The 17457-nt window shown below is 37.0% G+C and overlaps 1 protein-coding gene across 1 annotated transcript; it reads right to left on the minus strand.

Annotated features, from left to right (window-relative positions):
• Positions 1-447: 447 nt before the first annotated feature.
• On the minus strand, positions 448-15582 carry creb3l3a (cAMP responsive element binding protein 3-like 3a). The gene is made up of 10 exons (XM_030131594.1): positions 15562-15582; positions 14259-14375; positions 13842-14085; positions 7470-7603; positions 6477-6587; positions 6263-6369; positions 4282-4350; positions 3993-4077; positions 1789-1882; positions 448-1211 (listed from the first exon to the last, which is right to left on the minus strand). Exons 1-10 carry the CDS (start codon positions 15580-15582, stop codon positions 901-903), a joined length of 1293 nt encoding a protein of 430 aa, XP_029987454.1. The 3' UTR covers positions 448-900.
• Positions 15583-17457: the final 1875 nt, after the last annotated feature.

A 17457-nucleotide genomic window follows, 5' to 3' on the forward strand; every position in this document is an offset into this window, starting at 1 on the left:
AGGTCAGTGTGTAGAACTTTTGGTTTGGGTCTGTTCCCCAGCAAGCAATTTAAAGTGTGACACTGCGCACTATAACCACAGTTTTCGCGCCTTTGCCTCTTCCCTTTTGTTCCAGATTTCCATGGAAGAGGTAAGCAGCCGTACAGTCTGAGAAGTTTTTTTGGTTTAGCCTCTGTTAATTTAATTTTTTTACATGAACTGGCTAGTTCAGGCTGTATGAGGTGCTTATAATGTACTTAAACACATTTCTTTATCATTTGGTTTGTGCAGGAGTATGTTTTACGGGGGTCACTGACCGGAGGTTTTTGTGTTTTGTCACTTTTGTCAGCCAAAGAAAAATAAACGGAGACTGCCTCCAAAGATGTATGTGCGGGTCTTGTTATTAAAAAGAACACAATGCAGAGTCCGACACCACCGGTTACATATGGACCCACTGACCAATTTGACAACTTTTATTAAAGGCAGCGTTATGCATGAATTAATCTAAACAGGTCCAATCAATTCCTCAGTGAAAACATGCTTTTAAAATAAATGCTTCGGTATCTCCCAAATTGTCTGCTGAGATCAAAAGTGTACATGTTATCAAAGCTCCATTTTACCCAATTTTTGAGTCTCAAACACATGAATTTACACTTACATTTTATCAAAGCCTGAAGGCAAAAAGATAGACAGTTTATCTTGACAGGCAATTTCAGTTTAAGATTCTAATCTATAATGCTGATATAAAACAGTATCACAAATAAGGAAAAGACATAGAGACTTAACAAATATGAAAGGGCAAAACAGGAATGATTCAGATTTCCCTGTCTGTGTAAACAGCAGCCACAGATAATTCCCCACTCTGCCATTAGGAAGAGCATGCTGTGTGGAATTCCTGCAGGGATAATTTCCTCATTTCTTTCACATGTCATCAGCATGGGGCCGCAGCCTGGCAGGGCGGTGTGGATCCAAAGTCACCGCAGCTACATGACCAGTAATTGGGTCCACGTGAAAATGGCTGTCTTCTCGAGTGCTGTTTAGAGAAACGTTTTCCAATTCAGACCGCTGTTGGTTGACTCCAAGCTTCCCCATCAGCGCGGTAATATCTTCCATGCTTACGTCTCCTGGGAAATACCGGTGCAGCGACTCTGATTCATCTTCACTGGAGAATTGGGGGTCAGTGACATGCAGCACACGGGATGCCTGAAGGTTCGCCAGGGACCGTGACTGGACTGAGTGAAAATAAGAAAAACAACTTCAAACCTCAGTGGACATGCAGCTCTGCTTACTATTGTCATCGCATTCTGGGGCTGTGTCAGTGGGAGTTCACATATGCACACATATGTGTTTGTGGCTGTAGATATGAGTTAATTCTCTAAGCCTCTAAGCACTTGTACAAACACTGATCCCTATTTTTGAGGATGTCAAACAGTTTATGATAACAAATTACGGAGTAGTGTTCTGCAAAACCTCATATTGCCTCTTACCTTATAAAATGGACACTTTAGGAGATGTTCTGATAATGTAACTTTTAAAGGTAGTTCATCAGCAGCTGTTGACTGTGCAATAACTAAAAGCCATAATTATAATAATCCACTGACACTGCGTATTAGCTCTAATCTTTAAAGTTTTAACTCGATGGTAAATCCCTAGCTGGGCGGAGCAGGCTGTGAGGCTCCGCAGGTGAAAACCTTTGCAGCAACGGGTGAGACTGCACTTCTAACAAGCTCCTCAGCCGTGACAGAGAGGTGCTAGATTAGCACTGGCAGGTGGGAGCGTGGAAGTCTGCGAATTGTGAAGGTTACTCACTTCTGACTGGACTGAAGTCTCCTTGGCTGACCTTGGTGTCAGAAAAGGGCTTGAGGCTGGGGAGCAGGATTAGGGAAAAGGATAGCAGGAGCACCTGAAAAAGGGATGGAAAATCAAATGTGAAGCACAGAGAAAGAGGCACTTATGTAAAGTACAGTCTGAGTAGATGGAAAATTATTCACACAAGGAAAAGAAAGTTACTGCTGAGATCCTTTAGTGTAAAACTTGTATGACTATTGACCGGGATATTGTCCTTCAGCATATGCCTCCAGAAACAGAGCTTTGTGTTTGCATCAACTAGAGCCATTTATGTCTATAGATCAATCCTATTAAGTCTGCCATTATAACAGGACGCCTAGGTGTCTTCTAGGGATGCAACAGTACAGGTTATCCACAGTTTGGTACATATTGCGGTTCTTGAGTTTGCGGTACGGTACGGTACAGTTCAGATGCAGAGGCCAGCTGGAGAGGGCACCACTCTTAATTACCATACTGGCTGAATACCATGAAGAAGAGTAAAGGTTTTTGAGAAGGCAAGGCAAGGCAAGTTTATTTATATAGCACATTTCAGCAACAAGGCAGTTCAAGGTGCTTCACACAGGATGTTGAAATACAACGACAGGGAAAAAGAAACACATTTAAAACATTATAAAAGAAACATGATTAAAAACAGCAAGTAAGAAAATAACACATAAAACCCAAAAGTATAAAAACACACATATTAAAGTAAGAGTTGCAGTGCAGTTTGGAAGGAGAATACAAAATTTAAAAAGTCAAAAGCCTTTTAGTCAAAGGCAGCAGTGAACAGGTGAGTCTTTAACCTGGACTTAAAAGAACTCAGACTCTCAGATATCAGACCTGATATTTTCTGGTAGTTTGTTCCAGATATATGGAGCATAGAAACTGAACGCTGATTCTCCATGTTTAGTTCTGACTTTTGGAACACAGAGCAGACCTGCACCAGACCACCTAAGTGGTCTGGATCGTTCATACTGGACTAGAAGGTCTCTGATGTATTTTGGGCCTAAACCATTCAGTGAGAGAATTTTAAAGTCTAAAGTCTGAGAAGAAGAAGAAGAAGAAGAAAGTCAATAATAGCAAACATGGTGACGACAGAGGAGGTTTTACTAATGTGGATACTAATGGTAGTTGGAAGTAGAAGGGCTGTGCTCAGCATCCAGCATGCACTGGGCTCCGCTGCGTCCACCTCTAACAGGCTCCACCACGTTATGCTTTAGACAGGCTCCGTGTCCGGCTCCAAACAATAACAGCAGAATTCCGCAAGTCAGTCACCTTGCAAAGCTTTAATATAAATGTAAGTTGTCTGGAAATGTCCTTTGAAAATGACAAATGAGCCGTACCACGATGCATGCTCGTACCAAACCGTGAGGGGTGTATCGTTCAAGACGACGGTACGACGTGTACTGTTGCATCCCTAGTGTCCTCATGTTTTCTTTGCAGTCAAAGTGTCTGAAAATGTCATTTTTGCTAATTCTTTTGTACCTTTGTTTTCAGGAAGAACTTAACTTTCAATATTTGGACATTAATTATCAATATCATAAATTATAAATGCTTAAAACTGACTTGAAGACTTGAAGTTTTTAGCATATTTATTATCAGAAACAACTGTAAATGTCCATAATGAAACTTTTTGAGATTGCAGAAATTAACTTTCAATTATTTTACATCTGCTCAAAAATGCTTTTTGGTATTTCAGTATCCATATTGGCTTCATTTTTTTTTTTTTATTTCCAGGTGTTTTTTTGCCTGTGTGGAAGACTCTGAAACAATTCCTTTACAGTCCCACATTGCTGCCATAAAGTGTTATACAGTGTCTGAAAGCTCAGGATCTCAGCTTTCCGATGCCATTTGAATTTTGTGGATAGCGCAAAAGGTTCAGGAGTTACAGTAATTTGAAAGCTGTAAAGTGCAAAATGCAGCGCCGGAGAGGTTGCCGTTGATAAAGGGTTAAACATCAAACATTTATTTTTTTAAGACTCCTTTCACTCATGTAGCCTCAGGTGCCGTACCTTATTGCACTGCAGTGATCAAAATGAATAAATGTTACAGTTCAGGCGAATAACTTTTTTTCTGCATATTTGAATGTCAACTCTACTTTCCTCCGTGGTTAAATCAGCGTACCACCAAGCATCTGAACTCCACAGTCTGAACACACACACACACACACACACACGGCACCATACCAGAACACATGTCCCAGTCTGAGCTGGCTTGTTTGTCGTATTCATGACCAGAGCCTGGAGCCTGCGTAACTGTTCCATTAGTGACCTGAATAGAGGACAGAGTGAAGCAAATGAAAAACAATCAAATGAGTAATGGAAAAAGTAGACAAGAGAAGACTTGGATTAACATGGTTTGGGAGGAACAAGAGTGAAAGTGAAAGTCCACGTATACGGAGGAAATGTGATTAGAGACAGGGATGTGGAATGAATGAGTGATTGGAAAGAGAAGTTGTGTTTTTAAAGCCCTCACATGTTGCATTTCTCCAGCTGAGACACCTTCCTTTGCAGCTCCTGGTTATGTGTACTGCAGGCAGCCATCCTACAACAAAATACAGACGCCATAACTGAACAATCAATCAATCAATACTGATGATACTTAACCCATAAAAACCCAAACAGCCACTGGTGACCAAAACCAACTACTGATGTAAAATATTTAATAACTGTTTATCCACTAATCCTATCAATACATGTAAATAATTGGTGTAAAATACAGTTTGTTATCTTTTCATGGTCATCAGATATGATCCATTTGGACATTCAGAGGCTCTGTAGTTACCATGGAAACACCATCATCTTCTACAGCACCGATTCACCAGTAAAACCCATGGAGTTGGATCAATGACAGTGGATGGAGACACTTGGTTTTATGTTCAGTTATTGATATATTTTACTGGAAAAGTCACTATTTTTCTGTTTTCTCCACTTTTGATGTAATAATCTTTGAATTTACTGTTTTAATGAACATCTGCATGATCAGTGAATTAAATACAGGAAAATACCTGATTTACACTGAAAAAACACAGACTAAAGAGGATAATAGTACAATAAATTGCGATAAATCACTAAAGAAAAGTTAACAATAAATACGATAAATAAATAACAATAAAATAACATAAATTTAAATAACAATAAATTGTGATAAATCACTAAAGAAAAGTTAAATATAGAGAAAAATGTATTTGTGAACTGCCACAATAGTAGCACTGGGTCTTTATGAGTTAATGTTACTATTTAGAGGAATATCAATTGGATGATGCATCCACCTTAATCACTGAAACAGTTCGGTATCGATTTCGGCTCTACTGGCCCTGCATTTACTTGGTATTGGATCGATACCAAAATATGCAGTATCGCACACCACTGCCACTCATTATTTAACAGAGCTTTTATTATTTAAAATCAACCTCCTGTTGTGTTTGTATGACATTTTCACTGAGAAAGTAACACACACATTTGCAGCAACTGAATGGATGATAACACTTCAGATGAGTGATAAAGATAGCTGATTATGTATTTAAACTGAACTTTTCAGAGTCTACATTGTGCTTAACTTCATAAAACATCTTATTTTGTACTTCCCTTTACTTAAAAACTCCTTTTATTTGTTTGCGTCGACCTTCACACTGGCTGTTATTACATAATTGACCTCCAGTTTTTATTTCATCTTGTTAAAAGTGAAAAACACATATGAACTAACAGAGACTCTCCTCAAATCAATGAAAAGATGGTGAATTGCAAGGTTACTTTAAGTGTACCTGACTTTTCAAAATGTTTGTTTTGACTAACGTTTGGAATTAATGGTAGAAAAACACTGTGTTCCTGTCGAACACTGGCTAAAACACACTTTAACAGAGAAAAGAATCAAACCACACAGTCTCATCTACACTGTACAAATGTACCATCTGGATACCACAAGGTGACTTTCATAGCGCATTGAATCTGAAACAGGAAGCTGCCACAAAGCTGTAAACAACAATATTCACAGGGATGTTTTGGAAGATGTTTGTCAGAAGTTAAATTTGTATTGAATGTATAGCTGCAGTAAATAGTTCGAGAAAACAGGATGTTTTACCAACCAGTATTTGTCAAACTTCTCAAGCAGAATTACTGACTTTGAGGGAAAATAATCATCAAAATTACAATTAATTAGATGTTCAGCTCCAGATTTATTGAGTCATTATTTTTGACCTTTTAGTATTTACTGATCCAGATGGGTTTACTCATTTCATTTTAATTAATTTTAATTCAAATTAAACCAGATTTTTTTCAAGCTCTGGAGATATCTTCTGATTAACCAGCTATTTCCTGTTTGATACTATCGTTATTAAATCAGCCTTTAACAGTCGACCCCTTATCTGTAAAACCATAATCACGTCTGCTTGCGTCTCCTGAATGAATTAGACACTTAAATCCACTCCACGCCCACTTGATGCTGTCACGCTCCTCACCTGCTCTCCAGCCCGTCTATGTACTCCTTTTTCTTCTTTCGGCTCTCCTGGGCAGACTGCTTATTGCGTATTTTTCTGCGTATTTTCTTCAGGATCCTTTCTTCGTACTAGTTGACATAAGAAATTGCATTTAATTTTCGACAGCTGCGGGGCAAACTGTGGTGAGCAGTTAACTGTCTCCACTGTTGCATTCTAAACGCTGATAATGCTTTACCTTTGTAAGAGGTAGTTGGCTGGGGAGAGTCACCCCCTCCTTCGCCAACAACTTCTTCTCATCTTCATTGAGAATCAGCTCTTGAATGGACTGTTGGGAAGGCTGTGGGGGCTGGTGGTGAGATAGGAATACTAATATTCAAAACATCATCACTGCTGTTTGATTAAATTTTCTCCAAGCTCCCAGACCTTCTCATCCTCCACTGCTCCACCCCCTCTTTCCTCTAACTATAGCTTCACAGGAAGTAGTTAAATATGCGCAGACTATCAGGCCACCTTCATCACTTTCCATGGCTATCTCAAAGCAATTATGGTGCGAGAACTTAAGTTGCATTTGCCACTCTCACCTTCATCTTATTAAACTGGGCTGCAGAGATGGAATCGATATTTGGTGAGCGCTGAAATCCCCCCTACTGCATACCCTCACACACACAAACACATTACTCTGCTTTAGGTGATCTTGTCTCAGATGACCTCCACCTTTAATAATGTTTTCTCCATAAATCAAGTGACTTTGACAAATGGTATTTTCAGTTTTGCGCCCTCACATAACTGAATTCTAATCACTTTAAAACTTTTGAAAGGAACTTGAAAAGTCTAAGAAAAATATCCCCTCCTTTAACAAGAAGATTTGCACTTAAATGTTTTTATTCCTCCTCTAGAATACAAAGCCGTACATTGCTGAGAAGGTTTGCTGCGTACTCCGGAATCCTTCTGGTAAACAAATGTCTAAAAACAGAAATATCATTTGCATTTCCAAGGCCCTTGTCCCTCAGTGAAAACGCATAACTTTGCCAAACCCGAGCTCCCACCTGTTTTCAGCAGAATACACACTGCACAGTCGAACACACACTATTCACACAATACATGAACAGATCCCTCTCACGAGTCAAACAGCCAAAGGAAAATTCTATCCCTCTCACCCTACTGTTCCCTCCAATCACTCTCGCCCACGTTCTCACACACTACAACACTACAGCTGGGATACACTTACTGGCTCCGGTGTGCCAGACAGGAGCAGGTCCTTGACTGTTAGAGGGAAACCAGAAGACAGCTGTGGTCTATGCACATCAGAAGGATATTGTGTAATCCTCGTCCTGCCACTTGAGAAGCCAGGCTCCCAGCCATCTGTGCTCATACAGACATATATACAGCATGTAAACAAATTTCAGTGGTACACACCAGTGCCATTTCTTGCATTAAAAATGAAGGAAAAAAAAGGGACACAACACTGGACAGAATATGGCTTAACCCTGCAAAGCCTGAACCATTAAACCATTGACAGAAAATTCCAGTTCTTTGAAACTGGAGCTTTTATTGGTCCTTCTGAACAACCATAAAAACATTTTTCAAATATCAATTTCCATGTATGAGTTTCAATTTTGTATCATATTTGATACATCGGGTCTCAGTGCTCAAATATTATTATTTTTGAACAAACAAAAACAGAATATAACACAAATATGTCTAACAAATTTTTAATTCCTTTTCAATATTGGCAAAGTTCTGCCTCCTTCCTCATTTATGACAATCTTGTAGTATCACTGGAAAGGTCTCTGACGAATGAATTCCTCCCCCATGGTGGATTATCCGTGTATTGCATGTATCCAATTGTACTGGGTTATTCAAAAAGAACCGATTTCATTACGCAATATTTTAACCCTTTCATGCACAAATTATGAGAACCTTAATCAAACATTTTTCCTGAGAGTTTTTATTCCTCTTTAGGCATGAAAAAAACTATTTGATTGAAAAATATCTTCTGAAAAATAAATAAATAAATAAATAATTTTTTAAAAAAATTCAAAAATACATAAAAAAATAATAATGAAAAAAAAATTCTTATGAACCTATTTTTCATTAAGGTACAAAAATGTCCACTCAGCAGGACACCACACATTTAATTTTTGACGCACAGAAACATGAATTTAGTGATAAATTGTGTGAAAACTATGGGGAGGGCTTGTGATTCTGGGGGTTTATGCTCAGGAGAGATCTACATAAGGTTACCAATTCATGTCAGAAAAGATATGTAGTGTCTTAAAACTTTAATAAATATATGTGTAAAAAAACAAAACAAAAAACAACAACAACAACAACAACGAAAAGTACAAGAAAATCCATGAATATACAAGAGAACAGCTATAGAAGAGCTGTCCACTGGAGTGACCAGTATGCATGAAAGGGTTAATAAGGAAAAGCAATAGAAAACTCCAGCCAAGTCACAGGTGTTCTACTCAGAATCAACTTTTATTTCCTGTCTCACAAGTGTTCAGTGTGGCCACCACCTGCAGCACGGACAACATCAATGCGATAAGAGAATTCCTCTCAGATGTGTATCATCATGTCACGATCCACTGAGTTGATCGCTGTTGTTATTCGATGTTTAAGGTCATCAAGGTTAGTGGGTAGTGGTGGAACATAAATGTGATCTTTTACGTATGTCCACAAGAAAAAATCCCACACGGTGAGGTCTGGGGATCTCACAGGCCAAGCACAAAGAGGATTTGCTGAGGACTCGCCATTCCGAGGGTAAACAAACAACTGAACGTTGCTGGTAGAACGACTTGATTACATGCCACTGTGGCAGCCATTCAGAACTTAGAAAACTCCTCTTTCAAATGGTCACTGACTCATTCCATGATGATGCTTGAGAAGTGAAGCAATGCGTCATGAAATCGGATCATTCTTTTTGAATAACCCTATATACATTAGGTTTTTCAAGTAAAAAAAAAATATCACACTGATTATGTAGAGGGCTTCAAAACTCATGTATCAAATATGATACGTTTGGCATTATAGGGTTAAACACCACTTACATTATTTCATCTCAGCATTTTAATTTTCACCGTAACATCAAGTCTCTTAAATGCTCTTAAATCAGAATTATGGGTGTAAAATCCATTTCCTGCATTCTGGTGAATTCTTATGCATCAGTTTGTACCTTTTATGTTTCAGTTTATGGTGGACATGTCTTATTTATGTAAAGCAGGGATTCGCAAACTAAAAAAAAAGAACAACAAAAAATAACCAGTAAAATTGTGGGTTTGATGTGTATATTTTAGTTCATAATAAAGATCGGACATGACAGTAATCAAATTTGCTGAGTGTGACTTTGCTTTTCTTACTGAAACTATGAGGATGTTTCTTGAAATTAACTATTTAACATAATGTTAAAGTGAAAAAAAACGTAGCTGTCAAAAACTGTCACTATTTGTTTATAATATTAAAATCTGTCTATGAATACACCATCAGAAATGCTCTATATTATTGTACATTTTCCTGCACATAAAAATAAAACTGCATATTATTCTACTTCAAGGACAGGAAATGATGATTATTTCCTATGGTAATAAAGTACATTTACTCTTGTACAAACAACAAATTTTAATATTGTTATTCACTTGATTTATTGCAAATATATTGCTGTGCTTGACTAAATATTAGAACAAAATATACAGCTCTGGAAAAAAATAAGAGACCACTGCAAAATTATCACTTTCTCTGATTTTACCATTTATAGGCATGTGTTACTGAGTAAAATGAACCTTTTTGTGTTATTCTCTAAACTACTGACAACGTTTCTCCCAAATTCCAAATAAAAATATTGTTATTTAGAGCATGTATTTGCAGAACACGACACATGGTCAAAATAACAAAAAAATGCAGGTGTTTTCAGACCTTGAATAATGCAAAGAAAACCATTTCATATTCATTTCTAAACAACACAGTACTGATGTTGTAACTTGGGAAAAGTTCAGACATCAATATTTGGTGGAATAACCCTGATTTTCAATGACAGCTTTCACGTGTCTTCTCTCTCCACCATTGCTGTTGGATGACTTTATGCAGCTCCTGCAGAGAAATTCAAGAAGCTCAGTAATGTTCCATGGCTTGTGACCGTCCATCTTCCTGCAGAAGTTTTCAAAGTGGGTTCAGGTCTGGAGATTGGGCTGGCCATGACAGGGTCTTCATCTGGTGGTCCGTCATCCACACCTTTATTGACCTAGCTGAGGCCAGGAGGCATTGTTCTGATAGAAAAACCAGTCCTCAGAGTTTGGGAACATTGTCAGAAAAGAAGTCCAGTAGTTTCCAATAGTTATTTTTGGATTCCAGTTACTTTTGTGGTATTAATAGTTTTAGTTTTTGCCTATTGTAAGAAGATAGTGATGGCCACAGTAGTGGTTTTTATACTTCTCCTTCTTAAATAAGACATGGATCAGGTGTTTATTAAATAGAATAAAGTGTGTTTGTGTTGGAATTCAACAGACACAGGAATGGAATGGCTGTCATACATGCAGACATGCTGATTTCACAGGAAATTGCAGTGGTCACTTAATTTTTTCCAAAGCTGTAATTCACTTTTACTCCATTACATTTGTCTGACACCTTTACTTTACTTTCCAATTACTTTTCCATCCACCTCATCTCTAGTGAAAATCACACATGTTGGAAATGTTTATGATAAACTGTAAAATGAAGTCAAAATTCTCCTCCTTCTACTAAGTAAACTCTTTAAACCCCTGTTGGATTCACTGGAATATGTGTTGTTAACACTAATAACAGGTACAGTCGCAGAAAAAAATTATTAGACCATCAAAAGTCATCAAAAATAATAATGGTTATGCAATCAAGTACTAACTTCTCTGTCTATTATGTGACTAAAACAGACAGAAAAGAAAACATGGAATGCCTAAAAGCACTGTTTTTGTCAGTACAATGCCATAGATATTGATGGAAGAACTGAAGTGATTTTGGTTTTTATCAAGAAAACATGGAAAATGGTTAGATATCAGCTCTGATATTAAACTTTTATGAGCTATTTTTGTTGTTATCATTATAATTGTCCAAACAAATGTACTTTTAGTTGTACCAGGTATTAAAATGAACAAGAAACTGAAGAAAACAAGAGGTGGTCTAATATTTTTTCCGCGACTGTATGTGGTTTAAACAGGTCACTGGTGCTACAAACACATCATATTATAAATTAGCCTTCAAAGATCTAAACAACTACTGGTGATCCAAAGCATCTACTGATCTAAAATGTTTAATAACTTTTTAGCCACTAATACTGTCAATACATAGAAATGAGTCCGTTTCTCAAGTTTTCAGGCTTTGTTTGACAATGACAATAGTGTAAACCATTGTTATTAAGTGCAGTTAATGATTTATTTTCCTCAAAAAAGTAAAAAAAAAAAAAAAAAAAATCTAAAAGCTTTTATGAACATCTACATTATCAGTAAATTTAATATTAATAATACCTGGGCGTCTCTGAAAAATCCAAAATGCAAAGGATGATGCATGATAAATAAAGGTTAGATGTAGAGGGCATAAATAGTTTAGGGTTTTTAAGGGATAACGTATTAACATTATATAAAATACTTCAAATGACAGCAGTAAAATGAATCTGTGACATGTATGACAGTAAAACACTGACAGAGGCCATTTTATTGCACTGTAACTACTTTTACTTTTGATACTTTAGGTATATTTTGCTGATGATACTTTAAATTATTAATTATTTTGAATGCAGAACATTAACCCATAAAGACCCAAACAACCACTGGCACAAACACTGACTACTGATGTAAACTGTTTAATACCCACTATACCTATCAGTACATGTAAATAATTGGTGTAAAATACAGTTTGTCATCTTTTCATGGTCATCAGACATGACCCATTTGGACATTAAGAGGCTCCGTAGTTACCACGGAAACACCATCACCTTCTATAACACTGATTCACCGGTAAAACCCATGGAGTTGGATCAATGATAGTGGATGGAGACACTTGGTTTTACGTTCAGTTATTGATATATTTTCCCGGAGAAGTCGCTATTTTTCTGTTTTCTCTACTTTTGATATAATAATCTTTGAATTTACTCTGAGTTTTAATGAACATCTACATGATCAGTGAATTAAATACAGGAAATTACCTGATTTACACTGAACAAAACACAAACTAAAGAGGATAATAGTACAATTAATTGCGATAAATCACTTAAGAAAAAGAGAAAAATTCATTTGTGAACTGCCACAAAAGTAGCACTGGGTCTTTATGGGTTAATTGGTAATGGAGCATTTTCACAGTGTGGTTATTAGTATTTTTTATGGATCTAAATCAGGGGTGTCAAACTCATTTTAGTTCAGGGGCCACATTCAGCCCAATATGATCTCAAGTGGGCCGGACCAGTAAAATAATAACAGTGAAAAAAGTAAAATTAAATTATGATAATGTTAACATCTACAAAAATCAGAATAACATAAACAACTGGAAACGTCTTACGAAAAACAAGTGCAATTTTACCAATATTATGTTTCAGATGATCAATTTATCATTTGCACGTGCATTACAACTTACATTACAATTACAAATACACAAAATATTTAATAACGGGCAGAATATTGGTAAAATTGCATTTACTTCTCTTAAGACATTTCTGGTTATTCACATTTTTTTGTAAAATAACAGTTTTTTAATATGAACATGTTCATGTAAATTTACGTTTTTACACTAAAACAGAGAAAAATTTGCTGTTTGCATTATTTATAGGTTTAATATGATAGTATTTTACTGGTCTGACCCACTCGATATCTAACTGGTCTGTATGTGGAATCTGAATTAACCCTTTCATGCACAAATTACGAGAACCTTAATCAAAATTTTTTCCTGAGTGTTTTTAATCCTCTTTAGGCATGAAAAAACCAATGCAACTAAAAATTTTCTTCTGAAAAATAAATAATAATAATTTAAAAAATAACAATAATAAATTAAAAAATTTAGAAAATACATAAAAAAAATAATAATGAAAAAAAAAATTCTTGTGAACCTATTTTTCATGAAGTTGCAAAAATGTCCACTCAGCTGGACACCACACGTTTAATTTTTGAAGCACAGAAACATGTATTTACTGATAAATTGTGTGAAAACTATGGGGAGGGCTTGTGATTCTGGGGCTTTATGCTCAGGAGAGATCTACATGTTACCAATTCATGCCAGAAAAGATATGTAGTGTCTTAAACATGTGTGTAAAAAAAAAAAAACAACAACAACAACGAAAAGAACAACAAAATCCATGAATATACAAGAGAAAAGCTGTAGAATGGCTGTCCACTGTAGTGACCAGTATGCATGAAAGGGTTAAAATGATTTTGACATCCACAATTGTTAATATCTTCAGTGTAATTTTTTGTATTTCACAAATCCATCCTTCGGGCCAGATTGGATCCTTTGGTGGGCCGGATTTGGCCCCCGGGCCGCATGTTTGACACCTGTGATCTAAATGCTTGCGCTAGTGAATAATTCATGTTGGGAACTCTGTTGAGCTGATTTTATGTTCCTGTTCAAATATTGTGTGACTTACTGATGCCAATGGATGCGTTCGCCTCCAGGGCCGCCTTGGTCTGTTGCCCTGGACCAAAGTAATGGGTGTCCCCAGGGGGGCTCTCGGGCCGCTGTGGGCTGTCCATCTGGTCTGATGGCGGGTCCTCACTGATCCCACTGTCACTATGTGAAGGTGACCAGAGAGGCGAGCCTGACACCGAGTCGCTTCCACTCAGCAGGGCGTTAAGGAAGTCATTGTCTGCTTGTTCAGGCGGCTGTAGCATCTGTGGACAGAAAACCCCCAGAGTTTTCATTAGTCTGTGTTTTTCACATGACAGCACAGTGAAAGATGACACAGATGTTTAGGAGACACTCAGAATCTGTCAACAAACAATGGCTGCTCAGTGCATACACAGCTAACAGGTATTCATATAAAACATCTCTCGGTGGTACATACATTTGGGTCCTGGACCGGCCAGGTGTGCTGGTTGCCATGGTGTCCTGTTTCTTCATGACGGAGGATTCCATCATTTTGATCAAACAGCCAGTCAAGCAGTTCAATGCCATCACAGCCCTGAAAGAAGACCGTGACATTTTATGGCCGCACACAGTTGTCTGTCTTTCATGCCTTCAGAAGCAAAGAAAACAAGAATGTGAAGGTTTGATGTATTATCACAACTGGGTACAATTCTGCACTGTGCCATATGTCCCTCCATTTTGTGAGGAAATCCAGAAAATAACTTCCATTCCATTCCATTTATGCGTTTGGCAGATGCTTTTTTCCAAAGCGACTCACAGGGAAAGATTAACAATTAAGCTCTCTCTCCTTCTTTTGTAAAGCACTTTAAAATAACCACAGTGGCCCAAAGTGCTGTACAGAGGAATAAATAAAAACCAAAATAAAATATTGAAATGCAAGAATAGATTAAAGACATAAAAACAGCTGTACAATTAAAAAGCAGTGTCATACAGAAGAATAAAAAAGCAAAATGATTGACTAAAATACAAGAATAGATTAAAAAGACATAAAAACAGCTGTACAATTAAAAACAGCTAAATAAAAATACCATGTAAAACAATCGAATAAACATAATAATACATCTAAAATGGAATGGAGGTGCTTTCTGAAGCGCTGGGTCTTCAAAAGCTTCTTGAAGATAGGCAGGGACGCCCCATTACACCCCATTACAGTACTGATGTAAAGTTTTAACAACTTTTTAAATTTTGCTCCATACATTTCAACACAAACTTCTTACATTTTCACATTTAAGGGGATTTTTTTTTTTTTGCATTACCTAATGTCTTTCTAGACCAACTTCAGGTCAAACAACTCATAGAAAAGAGGATTCTCCTGGTTTATCCATTGGTGTTTATCACATTCCATAAACATAATAATATGAAAACGATGTAAAATACGCAACAGGAGGAAACATGAGAAAGATACTGTAATTGAAAGAAAAAGGATTAGAATTAATATTTAGTATTTATATATTTGAAGATGTAACGGTTCTATAATTAAAGTGTATTTATATGGCAGGAACTTGGACCAAATATTGTGTGTGTGTTTGCCAACTCTAGGCCTAAAACATTATAATCCACAGCTAAAACTCCAAACAGTCATGAACTTTCAGGCAATTTCTCTTGATTGACGTATCATTCAGAGGAACATTACTTTTGAACTTTGCTCTGTGAGAACTGATTAATTCCTACTGCCCCACATAACCCCGGCAAACAGCAGTTTAATAAAAAATCATATTTACCTGATCTGGGTACTGCTCCATGATTACTTCCTTTGGGTGACCCGCCAGAAAAGCCCCCAAAAGCAGTAGAAATCAAACCAATATATTTCCTTTGTCCTGGGGTAAGTTTTCTACTGATACCAAATAGTCTCTCACAGCTCTTCTTTCTCAGGTCCAAAGTTTAACCTCCAACTCAACACACCCAACCAGCTGGTTTGTTTTGTCCTCATTGGCTCTGAGAACACATAATCTGATTGGTGCACAACAATACACAACGTATGACGATGGAAGACATTAAGTCTCCACTAAGATGACAATATCAGAAAGGTCAAAGTCTGTTGTCTTCTTCCTCTCGTTTTTGTTAGTTTATTGACATGAGGTTAGATCTGACCTTTGCTAGACAATCAGTTCTTACATGCCCTGGAAAACTTAAAAAAATAAAAATCTTGCAGCAATCTTGCATTAAGCTATTTAATACACAAACACACGTGTAGCTGTAACTTTTAATGAAAGTGAATTCTACTAATATAATTAAACTTGTATAATAAGTGGCGGGAAACAGCTAATCAGCCTAAAGGAGGATTAAAACATGAATTTGCTGCAAAGATGTGCAAAGACGTAATTACACAGAAACAATTTTCACCCTCTCTTTATAATCTCTAATTCTGAAGTCTAATTTTTTTTTTTTTCCACTCATGTACCTCAGCATAAAAAAAAAAAAGAATTCCTTGGAGACAAACCATAAAATCATAAAAAATATCTATATTGGAGATGCAGTCATGCTGAGATAGAGGTAATAATATTCTTAACAGGATAGAAAACATAGAAAAGAGAAGTGTATGTTTTATTTTGAGTGAAAAATCAGCCATAGTAGACACTGAGTAAAAGGTCATCTGAGATGGTGTATTCGTGTAGAGTGGAAAAAGCACAAAAAAAAAAAAAAAAAACAACCTTGTGTGAGCTTTGAAATCCCCTGGTGTTTCACAGTTTCATCAAATCCACTGTTGTATCGCCTTCACCGTGGGAAAGGCCGTCACAGATATTATTTGACTCAATTTACTTGAGCTGATCTCGTTATATTGCCTGTGTACTTTTATTTAATGCCATGTTGTGGTTGATGCGTGCAACAGGCTGTGCATATTCTTATGAAGGCCTCCTGCTGCAACAACACAACATAACAAAACAGCAGCGCCTGTCGTGAGAATGAAAAGCACAAGAGGGTGACAGCTGTTCAACTTTTGTGGATGTGGCAGCGACGGAAAGAATATGAGTGTGTGTGTGCGTTTATTTAAATAAACCACTTTATCAGTCTTCTGAGATTGGATGGCTGAGTGTGATAAGCTGATACAGCACAGACTGAGGTTTGACTCGGCGTGTGTTGCCAGGACTAGTCTATCTGCTTTCCAACAGGAGTGTTACATAATCAGCAACGTCTTATTATCTGATGGAGGAAAGTTCCAAAGGGCAAACATTCCGTAATTACTCTACAAGCTGTTTGTGTCAGAAATGTACAGTGGCTTTACAGACCCAGTGAGGAAGGTCCAGTTATCTGCAGCGTCATCGGAGTGAGACAGATGTTTTACTGACCTTTACATGGACGTCGACAGAATGTGCCTGCGACCAGTCCCTTCAAACCCCTTTATTCCCCAAAATCTATGTTTAGGCTTGTCTTCACACAAACATGACACATTATTTGACCCTTATGTCATAACTTCAGTGGAAATCTGTGCAAAACATGATGCATGTTAGATAGAATGAAATTAGATAGGTGAAATAACATGAGAAGTATTAGAGAAAATGCATTAGACACACTGTTTCTATGAAAAAAAAAAAATAAAAAAATCAACAAATTCATTGCAAACAGACACTAGACTAAAAAACTTCTTCTCAAAACTGCAAATATTCATATTTTTATAG

Source organism: Sphaeramia orbicularis, chromosome 4, assembly GCF_902148855.1.
Source record: "Sphaeramia orbicularis chromosome 4, fSphaOr1.1, whole genome shotgun sequence".
In the NCBI taxonomy this organism is placed as follows: domain Eukaryota; kingdom Metazoa; phylum Chordata; class Actinopteri; order Kurtiformes; family Apogonidae; genus Sphaeramia; species Sphaeramia orbicularis.